Source organism: Oxyura jamaicensis, chromosome 2 (assembly GCF_011077185.1).
Source record: "Oxyura jamaicensis isolate SHBP4307 breed ruddy duck chromosome 2, BPBGC_Ojam_1.0, whole genome shotgun sequence".
Classification (NCBI taxonomy): domain Eukaryota; kingdom Metazoa; phylum Chordata; class Aves; order Anseriformes; family Anatidae; genus Oxyura; species Oxyura jamaicensis.
In genome coordinates this window covers 139,755,595-139,778,570 of record NC_048894.1, presented here as the reverse complement: position 1 = coordinate 139,778,570, position 22,976 = coordinate 139,755,595, and the positions used below count along the sequence as shown (strand labels likewise).

At 36.2% G+C, this 22,976-nt stretch overlaps 2 protein-coding genes across 11 annotated transcripts in view; one reads left to right on the top strand and one right to left on the bottom strand.

Annotated features, from left to right (window-relative positions):
• The first annotated feature begins 3,133 nt into the window (after positions 1–3,133).
• ABRA (actin binding Rho activating protein) lies at positions 3,134–9,393 on the top strand. Its single transcript, XM_035319117.1, has 2 exons — positions 3,134–3,885; positions 8,544–9,393. The coding sequence occupies exons 1-2, from the start codon at positions 3,134–3,136 to the stop codon at positions 9,019–9,021; spliced, it is 1,230 nt and encodes a 409-aa protein (XP_035175008.1). The 3' UTR covers positions 9,022–9,393.
• Positions 9,394–16,974: 7,581 nt separating this feature from the next.
• The window catches only part of OXR1 (oxidation resistance 1), a 226,676-nt gene continuing 220,674 nt past the window's right edge, over positions 16,975–22,976 (bottom strand). For 9 of the 10 annotated variants that reach the window (XM_035319106.1, XM_035319109.1, XM_035319111.1 and 6 more), the window contains 3 exons: positions 20,368–20,463; positions 19,709–19,782; positions 16,975–19,012 (listed from right to left, as the gene is read on the bottom strand). In XM_035319106.1, the coding sequence (XP_035174997.1) occupies positions 18,877–19,012; positions 19,709–19,782; positions 20,368–20,463 (306 nt within the window). In that variant the 3' untranslated portion in view covers positions 16,975–18,876. Of the gene's footprint in view, positions 19,013–19,708; positions 19,783–20,367; positions 20,464–22,976 lie in introns of those variants that run through there. The other variant, XR_004748580.1, reaches the window with a different exon arrangement.

Here is a 22,976-nt window from a genome sequence, read left to right as displayed (position 1 = left end):
TATTTGCTCCAGATGGTATTACTCCCATATACCTTCTACAATAAATTATCGCTCAAGACTGACTTCAAGCAAATTCTTGGAAAGTCCATTGGAGCTAACCCTGTGAGGTATTTAAGTCATATAGGAAATATGATCCAAACCAATAGCTGGCTATTGGCTTTCAGAAGTGCCAATAGGGAGATTAGACACTAGGTTTGACCACTAAGAATAAAAATTTAAAAATAAAAATAAAAAATAAAAATCTTTTACTGGAGAAAAACATAAATTAACTAAGCAACTGACAATGTATGAATCTGACTGGATGACTCAAACATTATTTATACTTCTCTCATGACAGACTTCTCACTGGCAACATCACAATATAAAATAAGGCATCATTCAACATTTTCAAGACATGATTGTACACCCTAAAATTAAGCATAATAAATTCAGCTGTCTTGGAATAATTACATTAAAGTTTCACTGGCACTTTGAACAAACCTATGGTATTACAACTGTAGCTTAAAATAGTGACCCGTTTAAACTAAACATTTGTTTAACATATTTTCATGCAACATGGATTTAATAGTAATTTAGAACTATAATTTTGGTATTCAATTTAATTAGTCTGTGACTTTTTATTGCCATTTATCTAAACTCTGTAAGCCTTAAGTCTGTGAGACATTGATTAATACACCAAAGTCAAGCCCATTAGAAATAATAATAATAATAATTCTCTTTACTAAGAAATTCTTTGATATGGACTGTAATCTCCAAGCCTTCAGAAGAAGTATAATTCTTTCTTGAGACCACAAATTTCAATACAGCCAGTTGCAAAGATGGGAGGAGAATAAAAACATCCAAGAACCTCAACAGGAATTGCACTAATAAGCCTAGCAGAACCCTTTAACACAGACAGGTACACAATTTTGATTTGACAAACTTTGTTGAGCAGATCTTAGTTCTTTTTTTTTTTGGCATAGCAGCCATTTTTGAAGGATGAACAAGAGCAGCAGATACTATGTTGGTCAGGTATTTGATTTTTATCTCATATGCAAAATTGGAATAGTACAAAATTGACTGGAAAAATCACGTGAAAACAAATAGCAATAGCTATCTGTCAAACATTGTGCTCGCTAACAGGGTCTCCTTTATACTTACCTGCTATTTTCACTCATTTTTCTAAACATGGATCATACAGTACATTCACGAAATATGACTGAAGTTGCAAGAACTTTGAAACAGGCATTAAAAATCAGATTGACCATGCCATTTTTAATATATATTTTTTTAAATCTGAACAATTCAGATTGCAATTTAATAACAATTCATTCCTAAAGTCTTGGCCACCCTTATCTGCAAGAAATCATAAGAAAAGATATAATGAGCTGGTGTCGTACTCCTATGCTGCACATGCGTTGTTCTTTTATCTCCGTCTTCCTTAGCTGTTACAGAACATGCACCATACTCTGTGCATTCATGCCTGCACATGCATACTTTTAAACACAAGAAGCTCCCATTCCTGATTAGCCTTTAAGCAGTACCAAAATAAATGTTCAGTAACACATGCTTCTTAGTCAGGTTGCACCAGTACACTTCATAATGGCATTTCAGAGTTACGATGAAGCTGGTAATAGCCACGATTGTACAGTATACTGAGGTCATACATTTCTTTCTAAAATAAAAGCATGATTTAATATCAAATAGCAACACTAACCTATGTTATATCTACGTTATAGTTTTAACTACGTTAAAGTTATAACTACGTTATAGTTTTGAAGAGGAAATGACCCCACAGATTAATGAGGAATTCTGCCTGAAGTCAAAGGTATGATAAAGCTTTATTATTAAACAAGAGCTAGATATAATCAAACCTACTTGAAAAAGCCCACCCTTTAATAGAGAGAATCAAAAACAGCAGAGTAGTAAGAGTCTATATTTATCTCTGGTATAACACCAATGAAGCCAACAGAATTCCTTGAAGTTCAGTTTGCCTGACTGCCAAATGGCAAGTATGGCAAGTCATCTGCTAAGCTGAAAGGTATGATAGATGGAAAAAGCAATGCCATTTTCCTTTCCTGTTTAGGAAACAATATACTAAGAAATAAGACACTATAGGACTGTAACTAAGAAAATGTCTGTTTATTATTATGTAACAACTGATAACACCTACCAAAAAAAAATTATAAATCCAAATATGACCACACTCCAGGAAGTCCTATGGAATGAAGGAATCATGATTTTTTTCTAGAAAACTTTTTTTTTTTTTTTTTATACTGTAAATGCTGAACATAATTATGGTATAAATAACATGCAACTAAACACTAATTTATATAGATAACTTCCTTGAAAAAGAAGTTAGAAATGCAATAGTTTACACTTTACTTTTTTTCAAAATCCTAAATAAAAATTAGGAGACCATTCATCTATCCAATCAAGTCAGGCTTACTAATCTTCAGACTAGAGATAGCAATTCATTCTTAGCACTAACACCAAATACAATATTGTTCCTAAAACTCCCTAAAGGTACACTGTAAACAGACATAAATGGAGAATAACTCAGAACAGAGCACATAAATACCTTTTTAAAATTAACAAACCTGGATTTTCTTGGATATGCGAGCAATAAAATGAAATCACCTAGCATCTTTTTACAAAATGCATCTAAACATTTCTCATTCATAGCCTGCTTCTGGCTTTACACTCCATGACTAGGGACAAGTTTTGCTTGCTGTGATAAGTGGTCTCTGCTCTGTCAGCAACTGACAGCACCTAACATTTAGCTATTTCAGACACTCTGTTCAATATCTTTAACCCAAGTTCTGCACTTGCCAACAAATTGGGGATTGAGCAGTCCCTGGGAAGAGTGCTTATAGGAGCCACGAATTTCACACTATTCCCAGTACAGGTCTGTGTCATCCTGTTTACATCACGCATCATTCATCTGCTGTGATGAAATGCGATCCTGAGTTTTAAAAAAAGAACTCCGTAACAGTGAGGATACTGTATCTTTGTGCAAAGTGTTTCACATATTTTCCGTGGGCACAAACTGCTCCCACTTCTATTTAAATCTTTGCAGCTCTCTTTGCTGGACATTACTTGCTTTAGGAAGCTCATTCAGGAGGTGCTTAACATAAGAGGGCTAAGCACCAGCATGGCAGCAGACAGCAGCATGGCTCCCGAAGAGCAGGCAAGCACAACTCCTGCAAAAAGGGCTGTCCACAAGATCCGAACTGCCACCCTAGTCTTCAGCTTGGCGCGAGGTTGGCAGCAGTGGGCAACTGACCACAACGTAAAGCAAGCCCAAGAACCCACCGGGTGGGTCCCCAGCGCAGAGTACTCATCAACTCAGCCAGCACAAGAAAGACCCTTTGAAAAATGGCCAGATCCATCCGCCAAGAGGGACCAAGGAAAAGACGATGAAAAATCATCAGCAAAGGAATCAATGACAATAAGAGATGCTGAAAAAAAATCAAGGGAATCAGATGAAGCCCTCAAGAAGTTCAACATTAAAAGCAAAGAAGTGACCAAGACAGTTGTAAGCAAAGCCTACGAACGAGGAGGTGACGTTAGCCTCCTCAGCGACAGATATGAGAACAACAATGGCAACTCAGAGATGATCAAGCTCAAAAAAGAATCAAATGCTATTGACAAAATTCTTAGTGCAAAATTATCTCCCACAATAAGGAGAAAGTGTTCAAACATGGTATCAGAGCTGACCAAGGGCTGGAAGCAGATGGAACAAGAGGACAAAGTGGGGACTAAGGAAGAAACGCTGCTTAACTGCCATGATGACAGCATGGATGCAGAGGACAGTGGCTATGGGGAATCAGAGGATAGACTTGAGCCAGAGGAGAGTGAACGAGAGGTGATGGCTGTGAGGATTAAACGACCTGTGCCATCTTTGTAAGTAAAAAACCTTTGTTACAGTATCACAAATGGTTAGCAGACCCTGAAACGCGAACAGGTTTCCACAAGAAATAAGTTAAATGAGATCAGTAAAAAACAGACAAACAAACAAACAAAAAACATAGCAAATGGTCAAAGAGAAAGAATTATTCCTAAAGAAAAAGCAAAACAATAATAATAATAATAAATCCAGAAAACCTTTCACATATCTCTCTACACTTGAGTGGTTAGTGGTTACTTCTGACTGTAGCCTTGCATTTCATGTACTATATACATAAGAGACACAGGGAGTTATATCTGGGAAATGTTAAATTTAATTTTGACACTAGATTTATTGGCTCTTCTAAATCACTGCTTACTTCTTAATACTTTAGTCCACGTTTCAGATTAACATTTTTTTCTTCTTCAAGAACCCACAGCTATTCAGATGAGGCCTATTCTAACCTGAATGATTCTATGATTTCAGCAAATACTAATTCTAAAGCAACACACTTGAGCAAATAATATTTCAAAATATGTATTCATTATTTTGCTTTGTATAAATTGTTAATAATCTTGGGAGTGATTTGCCCAGAATGTCCAAAAAATAGATATTGAGGGAAATACTTCTAGATACATCTTAACAAATCTGGGTTCACTGCTTCTCTTTAGAAGCTTTCCATATGGATTTGGAATTCTGATGGAACTTCTCTGTTTGGGGTCCCGGTTCCTATGATATTAGAATTAGAAAACATTCAGCCTGCCTCTACTTCTGAAAGAGTGATTTGAATCATGCTATAAATCGTTTCTAAACCATGTTATAAGTCATTTGACAAAAAGAGAATTTGAATCATCAGTTCATTTTTCAAATTCGATGTCTCTCTGTGGGTACACACACACTCTCTCTCTCTCTAAGTAGGCTCACGGAGTCTGCTGTGGAACTTTCGGACATACAGACTTTCTTATGCCTGTAACTGGTGTGAGCAGAAAGGAAGGAGAAAAAAAATATTACTTGCTGATGTAGTTATTAAAAAAAAAAAAAAAAAAAAAAGAGAATTAAGTAGCAAAATCATAGTATCAGACAGTTTTGAGTAAGGCTTCTTTCAGTAAGAGGATTGTGCTTGAAGATTACTACACAACAGCAGCTGCATATTAAATTTAGAGTCCAGGTAGTAAACAGGTAAGGTTCAGTCACAGGCAGGCTGTCCTGGGGAAGCCTCCCAGAATTGCAGAAGAACAGCAGAAGCTGGTAGAAATTCCCAGTTTGCTTTCCCAGAGACCTCCAGCAGAACAAACTTTTCAGAAGATGGCTACAAACAGTTGTGCTGTTGCCAGACTAGCCAGAGGATACTTGCTAAATCCACTCATCCCTCCCTTCTCAGGAAAAGATGAGAAGGTCCACATGTCCAACTGCAAGAGGGGAAGCTGTAGGCAGCTGTTAGAAACACAGCATGTTATTTGCTCCAGTGCTCTGCTTCACAAACTCTGTAATGTCCCAGCAGACATGAACGTGCAGCTGAGCCTGAACTGTTCCGGCACACAACCTCACATCTAACTTTAAATTCATGATGAAGGAAAGCACTGCCTCTGTGGCCAGGGCGTGCTAAGGCTTCTCTGGGAAAGGAATGGCAGCTAGGGCCTAACTTTGGCTGGGGCAGGGTCTGGCAGAGCTCCCTTGCCAGAGCAGAGCCCTGGTAATAGACTGGTGCCAGGACACGGCCTCCTGTCAGGGCCATGGTGTGGTGAGGCCTGAGTCTCCGCCATCTTCTGCTCTGCCTTGCACGCGTGTGAGACAAGCATAAGGCTGTTTGAGATGAGAAGGCAAGCAAGTCACCCACTCGCTTAGCCTGTGTGGAAGGACTAGCAGGACAGAAGCAATCAGAGGGCCACGGCCAATAGGCTCAATGCTATATCCCAATTGTCATTTCAGAAACCAGAAACTGGAACCAGCACAGATGAAAATGCCAAAAGTGGTTTTGTAATCGTTCTGCAGACAGCCAGGCAGACTCTGCCAGTCCCACTAACCAACCAGGTTTTGTACCCCCCTGACAGAGAGCACTTACCATGGCCACCATTAAAACCAGGACTATGTCAACCACACAGTAAATTGCAGCACAGATAACTGAACATGGGTAGCTATTTTAACTACTCAGACTGGTTACTAAACAACGCTTTGCTGTATAACTGACCAGCCATCTCCCACGAGGAACAAATGGTTAACAGTCAATCTGAAAAAGCTCTCCAATAACCCAGAGTTTGAAAGTCTGTGGTCCCTAATTTTGGGGGGGGGCTGCATGCACTGTCCTTTGACAGAAATTAGCAGAAAAACAAACTGTCAAAACAAAGATTTCACACATTAGGAAAAGAGCACCATTTTACCTGCAAATAATGCCAATTAAAATAAATTGCTCACTAAAAAATTGATAGTAGAGGCAAAGCAGCTATCTTTCCTTTAAACCTTACATGTTTTCTCCATATGTTTAGTTTTAGTGCTGCTACCTAGGGAAAAATAGATTAGCCATATTTACTGAGGTGCCAATGATAGAAATAACACCCTCTCTATTACAGCCATCTCTTCCACAGAAATCTGTCAGGAGTCTTCTTCTACATTTATAGTGCTGGATTTATTTATTTTTTTAAACTACCCACTCTTATGTATTTATTTTTTATAGCCTCAAAATACATTATTTTAGCCTGCTGTTTTTATGAACCTTCCAGTTTGGCTTAATCTTCTTCAAAAAGCCCATAAGTATATGGTTTTTAAAGCACATCTCCTATTTTCCTCACTACGTCCCAGGAAAAAAAAAAAAAAAAAAAAAAAAAAGCATCATTGCCAGCATTTTTTCCCCTCACATCAGCACCTTCGTGACCTCCAGCTGCAACATTTACTGCAATCAGGCTGCTTCCTTAGTAGAGTGAATGTTAACTGCTACAGTCCTATGAAATACTATTTCATTTCTGTTTTTAGGAGCCAAAGGGGCACAACAGAGATATGAAATTCAAAGCACTAAAAAAGGATTCATGCATTTTCCCTAAAGACAGGATAGCAGGGAACACAGGGCACGGGCACTGCTGTCGTACAAGTTCAGAATGCAATTTGGTTATCACTTTGGTTAACAGGTAAACTTCTTTGAATGTTGCAGTTAACAGGCTTGTTACAGTGGGTTAAGCTCACAATCTTCAGTTTGGATTCACAATCCATTGCATTAGGCACTGTATAGACAAGAAAAAAAGGATTCTCTAGGTGTATGACAGTTTATTATGTTAGCTCATCAACAAGCTAAACAATGAGGAAAATTGCACTTTGGCAATCAGAACAGGAAGATGCATTTAAAAAATGGTAGTTAACAATATGTAACTCTAAATCCATTTAGGGCATCGTAAAAGCAAAAGAATAGATATAATGATGTTTTTTCTCAATCAGTGAAAAGGTGATAAGGATAAAGAAGGTGATAACAGTATTCAGCTAAAAAAGAAATATGGGCTCAGTAGGAAAAGATGAGAGTACTTGCTAGACAGTTGAATTAAAACAAACAAACAAACAAACAAACAAAAAACATAACAAAGCCTTTAGAGCAAGCCTTCTCACTCCGTTGTCTTCCCTCCACCTCTCTTCTCTCTTTCAACAAGCTTAGTAGAAAACAAAGTAATGGTCAAGCAACAGGCAGCAGGTTTGTAGTCCTCTGTACTGTTTTGCTAACTGTAGTTTTGTTCTGGCTGTTCCTTTTAATATTCAGCAGATATTACTGGGCTAGTTTCAGAGCAGCCTTCTGGGGACTAAAAGTATTAGAAAACAAATTACTTTGGCATAGCCGCAGCACAACGTACTCCCTAGGAAAGCTCTGCACAGATGCAGTGACAGGATGTGGACAGCACAAAGACTAGCTCACACTATCTACAACTCCTCCACAACATGTGACATGGGTCACTAGGGGAAAGAACATCAAGAATCTGTCTGCCTGCAGCCCTCCAGTAATAAAATGCTGCTACAAACATGTACGTGCACAAGATCTGTTAAGATCTCTGAAGATCTCCTCATCCTTTGACCTTGACACAAATTTCAGTAGCCTTAAGTTTCTTGCAACCTCATGCACCTGCCCAAGGGAATATGAATTTTGTACTTCAAAAATTGTTCAGAACCACAGATAAAATATGTATAGGCAGAGCTATTGTACTTTTTTTGTCCGTCCCCCCCCCCCCCCCTTATTTTTTTTTTTTTTATTATTTTTTAAATCAACATCTATACACTGCCCTCTATGCTACAGTCAAAAACAGCTGAGGCCCTGGTCTGTACATTTGAAATTACGGTCACCTGAAACATTAAGACAGGAAGATTTCAGGCTCTGCAGTGCAGACAGAAACGGGGAGCTATGTGACTGAATGAAGACACAGGCATACTGTCTCGTATCCCTACAGAATTCAGTCAAAATAGGTTCAAATCTAGAAGGTGGTAGCATAGATGAGATCAAGCTGTTATCAGTGAATTTGCTTTGAATGCCATCTGAAATGTGGACTAAAAGCCCTCAAAGAACTAGTTTAGAACTGGTGAAAACATGCCACCTGGTGGTTAGCATGAGGTCTGAAAAAATACAGTACATGTTAATATTAAGACTAGTACCAGGACTGTAATTAAATGATGAAATGCAAAGCTCAAATACTGTTTTTGTTTCTTTCAGCACAAGCAAGCTCAGTGAGGAAAGGAGCACTAAGGCTCACAGGAAATACAGCCCCGTTAATAGCTTGAAGGACAGGTGGCAGGAATGGGCAGACCAGCACATTACATCACAGAAGCTGAATCCCTTCAGCGAAGAATTTGACCACGAGCTGGCCATGTCCACACGCCTCCACAAAGGAGATGAAGGGTACGGCCGTCCGAAGGAAGGAACCAAAACTGCTGAAAGGGCCAAGAGAGCTGAGGCCCACATTCACCGGGAGATCAGGGACATGTGCTTCATCATTGAATCAATGGCAAAACCACGGCGTGATGGCAAGATCCAAGTCACTTTCGGGGAGCTCTTTGAGAGATACGTTCGTATTTCAGATAAGGTTGTTGGGATTCTCATGAGAGCCAGGAAACATGGACTGGTGGACTTTGAGGGAGAAATGTTATGGCAAGGAAGGGATGACAATGTCATAATTACATTACTAAAATAGGCACGCTAGGACAAGAGCAACTTGCCTTGGAAAACCTCTGTTTTTCCCTTGCTGTTATCTTTTGCACATTTGGAATACAAGATGTTTTCACCCCCTGGACAAGTAAAGACATTGAGCATTTTTCTAAATAGAAGCTTTGTAACTATTTCATGATAAGCATCCAAATGGATTTTTCTCTGTACCAGGAGGGCTTCTTTACTGTATCAAAATAATAATAATAATAATAATAATCATAATTAAAGAAAAAATATATTGAACAATAAGCAGATGAACATAGAAAGCCATAGCAATACAAAGAGCTACAAATGAATTCCAATTTTCACTTATCCTTATATTCACGGTCCTCTCGACTATTTAAACTGGGATATCACAAATATAAACCGTGCCAGATCAGAAGCTGAATGATGATCTAAACTCAGGCCAAGTTTTTGATCTGTGAAAATGAACTTGTGTACATATTTCCTAACTAATCATTTGAATGCATGCAAAAAGGGTTTATTTGAACACAATCAAGGATGCCAAATTTGTTTGTTATAAACAGTATAAGCAAATACTATTGCAGCATTATTCTATGGCAACTACTGACAATTTTCTCTTACATATCACAGAAACTAAGACAAATTCTTTTGAGATTTTTTTTATTTAATGTATTTATATAATTTATTAGATTATTTCATTTTTGAAGTTATGGCTGATGAACAGAAAACACCAAAGAGTATACAATACACAAGAAGGTTTGAATAGATAGCCACAGAAAAATCTCTTATGCGATATTGTGCTGTATATCATCTAAATATCTATGCATCTTTCTTATAAATATAGGGGAAAGCAACATGTAACATTTAGATCAAGATGCCTGTGCAAGTAATTTGCATAATGAAAAAACAATGTTGTTTCCCCTCATAGGATTCTTTCAAAGTGAAAGAAAAAATATCTTCTTACAGAAGAAAAGGGTGTGTGAACACCTTGCCTCTGTGATAAAACAAGTACTGCTAACATATCACGAGAGCACAGGTACTCCAGTTCGGGCCTCCAATGAATATATAAATTATATCTTTTATAAGCAAGTGATACACGAACTGGTTACTATGTGTCTCTTGTAAGTTAATGGAAAACAGTATTTTAGGCACAGTTATATACTGTGAATCTAAGGAAGAAAAAAATTGTATTACTACTTGGATTCAATAGCACTTATTTAACACTAATGTTTCCTTGAGATCTCTCAGACTACTTAAATAGATCTGTAAAACTGACCTCTAAATGTGATATTTATGTATCAGAATGTTTACCTGGATATTCTTCCCTTATTCTTCACATATTTATATAATGACTTACATCTGCCTAAGTTGCTTTGAGAACATTTGCTTGTCAAAGGAATATATGAGTTGTAAATAAACAATTACTTTTTTGGTTCTTTCTCCCACACACTAGAAAAAAAATACATTTGTTCCTATTCTTAGAAGTAAATAAAATCACTAAGCTGTTTTGAAATACAAGTACCTTTTCCTGTTCACAGGTACTGAAGGAAGTGAAGGTTTCTCTGTCCAAAACACCAGGACAGGATTTCAAAGTACATGGAAATGAAACAGCATACTAAATATCTGTACAAAGAACACACCCTAAAGGCAGAACAGGCTGCTCAGAGAGGCTGCAGAGTCTCCCACCTCGGAGATCTCTAAAACCCACCTGCATGTGGTCCTGGGCACCCTGCTCTGGGTGGCCCTATTTGAGCAGGGGGTTGGACCTGACAATTTCCAGAGGACCCTTCCAACCTAAAGCATCCTGCAATTCTGTGAAATGTTAGGTGAATTATATCATATTTCTGCTCACAAGAACTCTCACCCTATTATTGGACAATACAGCAGAAATTAGGTTCACACAGATACTTTTTTCGGTGTTATCTTCATGGGTGATTTAAAGCCCAAGAATACTCACCACTATATGTGGAATTATATACATCATCTTTCATTCAGTGTCCTTAGGCAGTAGGAACAATGTATTTTTGTATTGAAACACTCGAACATGGTATACCACTAAGAGATGCATTTCAATATCATGCATGTTTACAGCATGCAGTAAGAACTTGTGTATGAAGTCTATGCCATCTGCAACTGCACGTTCAGGGAAACAGTGGAAATACGACCAGGTATACTGCTGAAGTAGGGATCAGAAAATCTGGCTTATGTTTTAAACCATGCAGCAGACGTACAAAACAACCTCTAGAAATGGTAAAGTAAGTTTTTTCACCTCTTCTACCTGTTTGGCAGGGACAAGGAAGTTGGAGTATCTCTTCTACTGTACCTTCAACTTGTTGAATGCTGCTTCTAATGAAGCAATTATTACATTAAAGAAGGCAATTGTTGCCAACAATTTCCATTCACACAGCAGCCATCTCTGCCTTGCTATTCCGACTGACAAAAAGTGGCTGGGTTGACTGGATCACAAGCAGATGCACGTCTCTGACCTTTTACTGCTCTTGCCCTCTACAATGAAGGGCGGGCAGACACCTGACTTGGAACTGAATAAGCTGCTGGCATTCTCAAATCCAGCCTTCTTCATCAAGGTTCATTACAGCATATTAAGGGTTTACTCTGAAGGTACAATTGCTCATGATCCAGTCTTAATGTCTGAAATTTAAACGCATCTCCATATAAGTTGTCAATGAGATTAAAAAAAATTACCTACCTAAACATTTGAGAGCAACAGATTATAGACGTTTGACTTTTCTGCAGGCTCCCCTATGGCAGAAATCATAATGGACAAGCCTGTACTTTAACAGTTTCATATAATGTATAAACTAGTGTAGGCAGGAATGGCAAGGACTGACTAAGCTGCAGGAAAAAGCTTTTCAGCTGACCAGCAATTCCCATTGACAAAGGAGATGGGGAACCTTCCTGTTGCCTTTGTGGAATGTAGCAGAGAAATGAACTCCTCTATTTTCATACACCTTCAGCAACAGACCAGACCAGTGGCATTCTACTTTTTTTTTTGTTGAACCTCAACATTTGATTTAGCTGGTATCTTCTTGCATATTGTAACATCAGATATGTGCATTTCTACTTATTATATAGGATAAGAACAAGATTTGTTGAGAACAATAACATTAAAACAATTTGCATGAAGAAAAAAGACTAGTCTTCAAATTCACAAGCTCTCTTCAAATCTCTCACCTTTGTATTCTTTGATCAACTTTGTAAAAACAAAATCACTACCATACATCATAAAAGTAGAGCTCACTGCAAGTAACTTCCTAAGTTTCCCAAATTCATAGTCATCCCAAAGGCAACATTAACAGCTTTATGCAACAAGAAAGACCTGTACTTTCATTTCTCCACTCAAAGTATTTTCAATTGGATAAAAAAAAAAAAAAAATACATGTAATGACTAATGATTTGTCTAACGTTGTTCCACCATTTACCTTTAAATAGAAGGCATCATGCAAAGCCTTCTAAAACATCCAAAGTATTTAATACTTCTCTTGCACAAAAAGTGTAAATATTGATATAGTTTATGATATATAGAAGTGTTTCATATAGGTTAAATATTTCATAAAAAATCTTTTACATGAAGTAAAGATGTGGCAAGTTGCTGTGCAAAGTAGCTGAAGAAAATAAATCCATATTCATTAAAAAACACTGAATAAAGTGTTTAGTACTCCATAATAAATAAATGAATAAAATGTAAAGTAACCCATAAATTCTCCATTTCAACTCCATTCCTTTCCTGTGAAACTAGCATGACCTTTGCTGAATTTAAAATATTCTACTTAAACTCCAGATAAATTCCAGATGAAAGTCAGAGACTGCTTGATTAAAGCAGTCTTTGTAGATTTTAAGACCCGATTTCCTATTTCTGACTTGCTTAAAATAGTCTTTCAAGGGGGCTAAGAAACACTGTATGTTTACAAAACAATCAGCCTTTCAGATAGAGTAAACAACACAGTTACTGTTATGGTAGCTTACAGTTGCACATTATTTTCCTAAAGACTCTGATCACCCCTTATTATTTCTGATAAAGAACAATTCCTGTTAGGTAACATCTCCTCCCTTTTCCTGTTTGAGGTTTGTTTAGCTGTTGCAAGTGTTGTGCAGTATGCTAGGAAAGCAATTCTTCTTTGAAATCAAAAAACTTCACCTCCTCTTCTGTAGGAACTCTGAGCTACATTTTTCATCTTCTGAATGTAGCTTTCATGTATTCTAATATAAATTCTATTTAAACATAAATTTCACTTTCACACCTCTGTGTTTTTTTCTTACAACAGTTGCTTTAAGTGCAGGATCATTCACTGGATGCATATCCCATCCATTGCAAGTTAGCTTCCTCCTCCAATGGGGTAATTCCTTCTTTAAAAGATTTCTCTACAGCCAGAGTTCAGTATTACAGCTCACTTTTAAAGTAAGGTAAGACTACTGAAATAAAATTAGGTTAGCTGTAGTTGAAAGTAACATTTGTGGTTGAAATGTAGATGAAATGTGTAGAAATGGTAAAGTAAGTTTTTTCACCTCTTCTACCTGTTTGGCAGGGACAAGGAAGTTGGAGTATCTCTTCTACTGTACCTTTGTCATTGACCACAGAACGAATGTTGGCAAGCTCTGTTGCCACAGCTACTGAGCTGCTATGCCTACATTGCACCGAATCAACATCTAAGTTCGTCATCCTGCCACCACAGGGCACACTGAAAGTTGTTTAGTGTACAAAAGCACGTGTACTACTAGCAGCACAATTATTGCAATATGGACTCAACAAGAACTACAAGCCTTGCCATAAGCATGACAGCAGAAAGCAGAGCTTAAAGAGACATGATACTGCAGTGGGACAGCCAGCAGGACCCGAGTCAACAACTTCGAAACCACTTTGATCTTACTACAGTAAGAATAAGTGTACACCATTCAATCAGCTGGACTTATATATAACATATAACATACATACATATATATATATATGCACGCTCCAGGTACCACAGTGCAGCTCTATTTCACATTGCAGTAGCATGCAGTCTCATGGTGTGAGAAGAGTAGATTACACCCTTGAATTCCCCATTGCCATGACAATAATCAATTACCCCATGAAGTGTGCTCATTTACATCGGAAGAACATAAGTGAGATTTAAGATTTAAAATAAATAAAATTTAAGTTCAAATATTGAGTAGTATGTGTTTTTACTCCTTTTCAAATACAGGATTTTATGCAGATATGCTAATTCCTGCATAAACAGATTAACAGAGCAGTAGGATGCAACACAAGACACACGTGAGAAATCATGGTCTACAAACTACTACAAAAGTAGTTTAATTACTCCATTTGTATAATCTAATGCAGACAGGATTTAGACCTGAAAGATGATGTGGTAATAATCCCAGGTATTTCAGCAAAATATCAAGTTAGTCAATAAATAAATCCACGTACAGTACGCTGAGAAACAGAGACTCAGTTTCCTGGCACCAAACTCTTTCAAAATGTAGCTCATATACCTGCCCTTCAGCGTATTTCAAAGCTCAGCTCGTGACAGTAACAGAAGCAAATCTTGCCAGGAAAGACGCAAAGGAATCATATTGCAAAAAATTCCTTGATTCAAAAACAGGGTGTACAACGATAGTGCTCTTGATCTTACCTATATGATATTTTACATGTATCATACAGAAGCTAACTGCTCTTTGATTAACAAAACTCATGGTCTTTCATTAACAGACATGCATTACTCTTTGTAGATTCTTCATATGGTCTCATTATTGAATATAACCATTGTCATTTATACTTCAACTCAAATTAGTTTCTGTTCCTTTAATTTAGTATTTACACAAATATGATTACTATTGTTCTGTTTACTATACTGCTCTTGATTCCATTATGTGTCTTTTTCCAAGATTCAAAGGTATTTTAGATATTAAAGGGTTGCTGGTGCTTTTGTATAATCCTTCAGAGTAACAGTAATTCTTTAAAGAGTTCTTCCTAATGGCTTTTAAAATCAAATGTAGGTTTTATTTGCAATATGTGATTCAGATAGAGACTAAGCACTTGAATTAAAGGACTTTTGCCAGCAAGGATAATGTAAGCCACTTTTTTTTTTTAATAAATAAATAAAAATACTACTGACAGTAGTGTATTTCACTCTCACCGCTTCCCACTAGGCTTTCAAAACAAAATTCACAAAGTTGGAGAACCTTTGAAGTCTTCCCTTCCTAATATTTCAGGTATGTTATATGAATAAGATTTCTTACGACAGATGAGCCTGCAGCATCCCAGGCATAGAGATAAGGTCTCTGGTTCTTATCTGAAGAGCCACCAGTATTACCTCTCATTTATTTGCAGAAGCATAGACTGTACTTGTGTTGACAGTATTACTTAGCTTAGTAATTGCAATTTAAGACCATATGCTGTTAAATTCGGAAAGCTCCAAGGATATTTTACAGCTTCTTTGGAAACCTGTTCCAGTGCTTAATTGTCCTCACTGTGGGGAGAAAAAACAAAGCAAAACAAATTACTTTTGTCTAGGTGAAAATTTCCCCTGCTGCAGCTTATGGTTGTTGCTTCTCCTCCTTTCACTGCACACTTCCAAGAAGATCCTAAGAAGTCCAAGAAAACCTTTTCCTCAAATCCCCATTACGTAGTTGAAAATAGCACTTAAAACTTCCTTTAGTTTTCTCCTTTTCAGGCTAGGCAAACCTGACTTCTTGTAGGATGCATGCTCCAGTCTTCCATTCATTTCAGATGCTCTCCTCTGGACTTACACCTGTTTGCCAATCTCTCTTGTACTAAGTGCACGAGAATTGAAGACAAAATTGGACGTAGCTTCACTAACAATAAGAGTAGAGAAAACCACCTCCTTCAACCTGTTATTGCTCTTTCTGCTGCAGCCCCGTATGTAGTTGGCTTTCTCCTGGCTGACATTTTCAACTTGTCCCAGTGTCATCCAATACCTTGGTCCTTTTCTGCAAAAGCTTCCTTCTCAGTAGCCCTCAGACTGCTATTCCATCCCTGCCACATTTCACATTTGTCTTCAAAGAACTTCAGGAGGTTTGTTACCTCATTCTTTCAGCTTGAGAAACTTCTTCTGAACGGATCTCTTCTCTCCAGAGTACCAACTGCTCCTCTCTACCCAAATGCTTTACATTTGGGAATTTTCCTGTGTTGACATGAATATACTCTTCACTGGAGGAATTTTACCTTGATGTTAAATAACTGACAGGAAAGCTTATTACGTGCACAATTTCTGCTACAGTTACTATCTAATCCCACAGTTAATCCAAGTATTTATACTGAAATTCACAGCTAGAATTCAAGAAGCAAATATGTTCCACAAGCAGAAGAGAAGGGGAAAAAAGGCAGATACCACAGATATGCAGTTTGAAGTTTCAAGAGCAGAATGAACCTCGATTAGGCGGTGCATATGTATTTCAAATCAAAACAATATGGTATTTCATTTTTACATTTCACTTCCTATGGAAAGCACTGACATCCCGACTTGTTCTAGTTCTTTCCTTGGAGATGGGTAGGGTGTGTGTATGGTGGAGGGGAAGGGAGACAAAAAGGTACCCTTAAGCAGTTTCTTATTTCAATTGTTTTTAGTACTCAAAGAAATATGTATGTAGTTAATTATATACATCTTTGACAAAGCAGGACCAACGAAATTCTAAAAGCTGCATGATGCCTCAGTATGCTGTTAATAGCCATTTATCATTCTATGGTTTTAGAAGGAGAAAGGAAATCAAAGCAGGTACATAATTCCAATTAAACAAAACCCAAGTCCCTTACACTTTGATTTTTGTTCCCTCTTTTTCCACGCTCTTCTAGAAATTCTCCAGGCATTTTCTAAATACCTATCACACATTGAAAGACTAAGAAGTGATGACTAGGGTTTAAGGACGAGTAAATGAATACTATATATTCAGTGAAGTTTTTGAACTAACAGCAATAACCTACATTTGTGCTTCTAAGTGAACTCCAACTTCTAAATAAATTCCAACTCAAGTTTATTTTTTACATATATTTAGATTTATTTGCTATACATCACTGTGACCTTAAAGTACTTAAAATCCATTACAGGATTTATTTGTTTCTTTTGCAATAATTAGTCTTAACTCCACAAAGACAATAATACTGCTGTGGAAGACCAAAGGGAAGAAAAGCCATTTTAATTTATTTACAATTCCTTATTTTGTAAACATTTAGTCTACACATTGTACTAAGTTCTAATAAGGATAGAGAGCTATACATAGAGACAGGAAACAAAGCCCTGTATTTCTATTCATATTGAGCATTAGCATATTATAATATGAACCATCTGCCCTTTCTCATTACCATAGCAGTAAGCTGTCTTCAAATAAGTTTTTAAAACTTCCCAAAGATCTAATTATTTTGAAATATACAACTACATCTACGTAAGCCAACCCATTTGGCTTTTATTCCATTTCTAGAATAATTTAAAGTGCTATAAGCAACCCGTCAATCAACACTTTTCTATAACAAAACTACTTTAAACATTAATTTACAAGATAATATACAATGTTTATCTGAAATAGCTGAAATTTCAGCACAAAGTCAGTCACTGTCACACTTAACAGCATTTTTTTTGTTTTGTGTTTTTTGTTGCTTTTTTTTTTTTTTTTTTTGCAGAACATAGAATAAAAGCTTTGAAACAAACAGTTTTGTTGAGCTGTTATTGCCACAATGGCTTATCAATTTTTCTACAAATGTGGACAAGAGCTACTGGAACTGTATACTAGCCTGTCATTTTTTTGAGGTCACATGACAGTAAGTTTGCATATTCCACAAGTCTACTGAATTACGATATTGTCTACCTATAGTACATTGTCTCATCTTAATCAGAGCTGGTGCTAACTGTAAATTTACAACATAGACCCACTCAAAAAACATCACAACTATTTTTTCTTTGGACAGGAATAAGCTATATTCTTGGAGTTGATGTGCTACACGGCTACAACAGTATAACAGTATATATCTGACTATGTTGAAGAAAGATGCATCTGTTTCGTAATCTTTGTACTTTTAATGCCCTACTATAGCTACAAGTTGTCTGAGTTTTACTTTCTTTAGCCTTTTAATTTTGTGGAACTATCACATTCTTACGTTACCCTGCTATTTTAAAGATCTTTGCCATGTAGCTCAATATGGTCAGTAATTGTCCCAAACCTGCAGATCATTAACAGCATGTGCAAATCACTCTTTAATACAATCAGCATGCAGCTAGAACACATTGTTTAACTGACTTTTTTCTAAACATGAACAAAAAACAAGACAAGTGGCACTGTTGACTCTGAATATCTTAACTTGATCATATGCGTCCTGGTATGTGTTAAGAAAGAATGCTAGGCATCTTGTCTGTTTGTGGCACCATACAAATATACCCATCATTGGTCCAGACCAATCACTGTAATACTACTGCCAAATACCCACACACAGCTTTCTTTTTATGTAGGTTCACAGAGGGTAACTTCATTCACAGATATAATTTGAATACAAAAATAATAAACTATACTCAATGAAGCAGCCCCCTAGCAGGATTACAGAAAGATGTGTGTGGGAAACGTGGGAGGCAACTGTAAAAAAGACGATAAAGTTTGTAGGCTGCAAGGTTTGAAGTAACTGATTTCTTTTTTTTAGTCCACAGTCAGTATTTTGTAAAAGTGTCTACAACTTCGAAAAGGTAGGACAGTATATTACACACATGAAAGCATAAAAAAAAGGTCTGGTACTGCAAAATAACAACTTGATGGTCATGCTGAAAACTTACAGAAAGTAAAAGGTAAACAGGTGCATTATATTGCTCATAAGGATTTTGAGCTGCACTGATTAATTCCAGGTTTGGGACAATACCCTGTAGAAATAGTTAAATACTCATTCAAAAGCCCAAATTTCTATGTCTTGAATAATGAAGTCTTCTCTCTTAGAAAGTGTATGATTCCCAAATGTTTTACACGAATGACTTCTTCCGTGGTAGAGATCCCCATCGAGCCAAAGAGCAAACTCCCCACTGCAAGACAGACAACGTATGAAAGATGGAGTTAATATTAAATGTTTGAATATACTTTTCATTCAGAATTTGGGAACAAGAACTGTAGAACTCTTTTTCAACACAAGTACTTCTGTTGATAAATTTAAAGCTGCAAAGACTTTTATTCCTTAATTTGGGAATATTTGAGTATTCTGTTAAACAAACAAACAAAAACAACTAACCAGATTTCCACAGTTATCAACCCCTTCCATTTGCATCAAGAAAAAGGCATACCAGTACTTTCATATGTGAGAATAATCCTGATAATGAATATAAGAAATATCCCAGAAGTTTATGTGTACTTGCATGGGGGAAAAAAAGGATAGAACAGTTTCTGAAGACACTAGCACATCTTGGAATGGTACAATTTAAATTCAGGCCTTTTGTAGTTGTGGTTATTTTTCACATCTACATGCCTTCCTTCAGAAGCAAGTATCTTGTGTCCATTTGGAATATATAAAGACTCATGCAAGTAACTTGATGTCACGCTACACTGAAGACAAACCTTCTAAGTTTACTGAACATTAGAAGGTCAGCATAAGACATTAAATCATTTACATTTGATAACTATTGAAAGCTTGGATGTCAAACAATTTCTAAGCTTTCTTTTCACAAGTATGAAGATACACACAGACAGTTAAGATTCCTCCTAATGAGGAATGATTTATAACTTACCCTCCTCCACCAAAAGCAAGGGAGTCCATGTCACCTTTAATGAAGAACATGTTGTCTCCTGTCCATTTGAAAACCTAATGAAAAAACAGAGTAGCAAGTTAGAATACGTGAACTTTGTTTGGGTTGAGGGAAATCAAACATCAATAAACATGGTATATGCTAATTTAATAAGGTTACCAAATTCACACAAAAACTCTGGGAACAGATAAATGCAGACACAGAAGCAGAACAGAAGTCTATTTTTTATACTATTTTAAAATAACACTACTCTAGACTAGCTCTTCCTTGAGCACTAAGGCTTCTACACAATGAAAAATGCTAGGAAAACACACTGAGGTTAGACAATACAGCTTTTAAAATGATGTCATCATTTGTGAATTTTTAGATAGATGTAGCAGAATTTTAAATAGCAGAAAAATCTTGAGGATAATGAGTCAGCTTAAATAAGCTTGTCACTATGCAAGCACTACCATTTTACCGAGCACTTACTGATTCTGTGGAAAAGTTAGTATGGAAACTCTTTTGTGCCAAATCCTAGATTTTTTGTTTTTATTTTATTTTTTTTATTATTTACTGTTACACTTATTCAGTATCTTAAGAGATAATGCATATGGGGGGAAGGGGAAAAAGCTAAGCGATACCAAGGTATATTTTCTTACCTCAAAATCTGGAGAAAAAGTGAACAAAAAGGTCTCCCCAGTGCCATAAAATCCATCACTCACTTTAAATGGTTCAGATGCTAGTGCACCAAAAATCTGTAAGAATAGAAACACACACAAAAAAATACTTGAGAAAAACTGCACAGCATCTGAGTCTCTAATGATGGGTAGTAACTAATAAACATGTCAGTCGTGTTGTAAACATTATTTTGAATTCATTACAGGATTATAAACCTTACACACTATCATTGTCCTGAGTGCACTGGTATATGTTGTGGTGCTTTGTGATACAATAAACTAAAGAACATAAGAGGACTCTCCCTCGCTAAGATGTCAATACCAAAATAATAATAATAATAAATTAATTTAAAAAAATCAAAGGATAGAAACTAAACTTAGGAAATTCTCAGAAACAACGTACATATTTTCAAAATTTCAGATCAAAAGGTTCTGATGCTCTATATATGCACTTCCTGTTCAACTACACTATTATCAGCAAGCTGTACCATTTTTTTTCCCATAGGATTTATTCTTCCCAGCAGGTAAGCACCAGTTATCCTGCCTTACAGTAGAGACAGACTTAATCTAAACCTGTTTTGGGTAGTAAGAGTATTTTCAGTATGTATATTCAGTACGTATATTTCAGAATGTATATTCAGTAATAAGAACATTTCAGCAGTAGTTAAATGTCTGAGGACTCATTATCAAATTTTAAAATTGGACTTAAATAGTATCAGTTTCTCAGGAACTAGAATTAGAAAAACACCCTGCATAATTATGCAAAATCAAGTGCACAGCATGGAGCTGAAAATTCGTATTTCTGTTGCTAGTAGAAAACTTGTTTCAACATCTGCAAGAGATGCAAATATCAAAGCAATTCAATGCAAATATCAAAGCAGTCCACTAACACTTTCTTATTTGTCTGTATAAGAAAAATAACATAAAAAAAAAGCTTTTTTTGTTTTTCTTCACATTAAACAGTAAGTCTTAGAGAAGCATGACACTGAATTTCCTCTAAACCATAATACCTGAAGAATACCTTCCTTACTACTTCATTTTTATTTTATTAAGAACATCACTACATTGACAAGATACTTTACCTTGGAGCATACTTTTGACAAATATTTACACTAAAATCAGATTCTTTGTAGGTTGTTTTTTTTTTTTAAGCTTACTTAACAAGCAGATGAAACAAAGTATTATAGTCAGCTAAAGGCTAAACGCGTGAAACTTTCATGCGCATGAAACTTTTCATGTGTTTCAAATGCATTGTTAAACAGCAAATACAGTCTAAAAACATCAAGTTCCATGCACTGAAGTACAAGTTTCTGTAACTGAGTTGGATTTTTTGCTGTTCAAGAATGTGGAAGGAAGTTTTAATCCAAGACCACATAAGAACTAAAGAACTATCTCAATACTTCTTTTGCATAGATAGTTATTTCATTGAACATAGAAGAACAAATACTGTCAAGACACCTTTCTTTGCTATCCCACAGTTTAAGCATGAAAGGAACAGCTGTATGAGATAAAGAAATGGACATACACATTTTGCTTTCTGAGGAAATCAACCAAATCAGACCAAAATGAAGGAACACTAAATAAAAAACAAAAAACACTTCCTGTTACTTTCCAGCAAATATTGTTTGGTTGGTTATTTTTAATTTGAAATTATTAAAATTATACTTGAAATTATTCCCAATATTATTACGACCTAGAGATTTTTGTTGTTTTTAGCCCATTACTAGCTAGATAGCCTCCTAGGTCAGAGAAAGTTCACATGAGAATTGACCAAGTATAACGTCTGATGCAAGTGTTACATTAAATTGTGGTCAGAATATTAAGTTATATATTCAAGCAGCAGCAACAGGAGAAAAAAACAGACGGAGATCAGAGAAGTGCATCTCTCAATTCTGGCATGATAGCTGAGGAAGCGATCATCATCAATACAAAAAGGAATAAAATAAATAAATAAAAATCATTTTTTTTTGTTCATATTAGTGGAAAATCAGCTGTCTTAAACAATTAGAGTCATTCAGTTGAGTGCTACAAAGACATGCAAAACTTTCCCTCTGCAATTTTGTGAAGAATTCTAAAATTAAGTTACAGAAAAAGCAGTTAAAATTGCTGTTTGATTTCAGAATTAAGTGAAATAATAGTTATCTTACTATAAAGACCACAAACTCTAAAATCCTTTTTCTAAAAAGAGTCAGCTTAGTTGCAACCTGTGAAATCTTCTCACCTAACACATAATGATTCAGATTAGATAATGATATTTTAAATTTACAATAGTCAATCATTCTAAATTGGTACTTCGGGTATTACTGAAAACTCTGAGTAAAGGCTGGAAAAAGGATTCTGTTCTACATGCTTTATTTAGTTTTGGCTAAAGGCGTTTACTGGCTTAATTCTTTATAAAATTCAGGTCCTCCATCAGAACTTTAAGAAGTATTGGTTCATTGTCCTTCAGAGACCACTGACCAAATATCAGAGATAAGCTTTAAATACTACAGGATTAGAATAATCAAATACCTACTTTCCAGCAATAGGTTTCTTTAGTTCTTCTAGGATTTCACTTGGTACTTCAGTGTCACAAGAAACAATTACTTCTT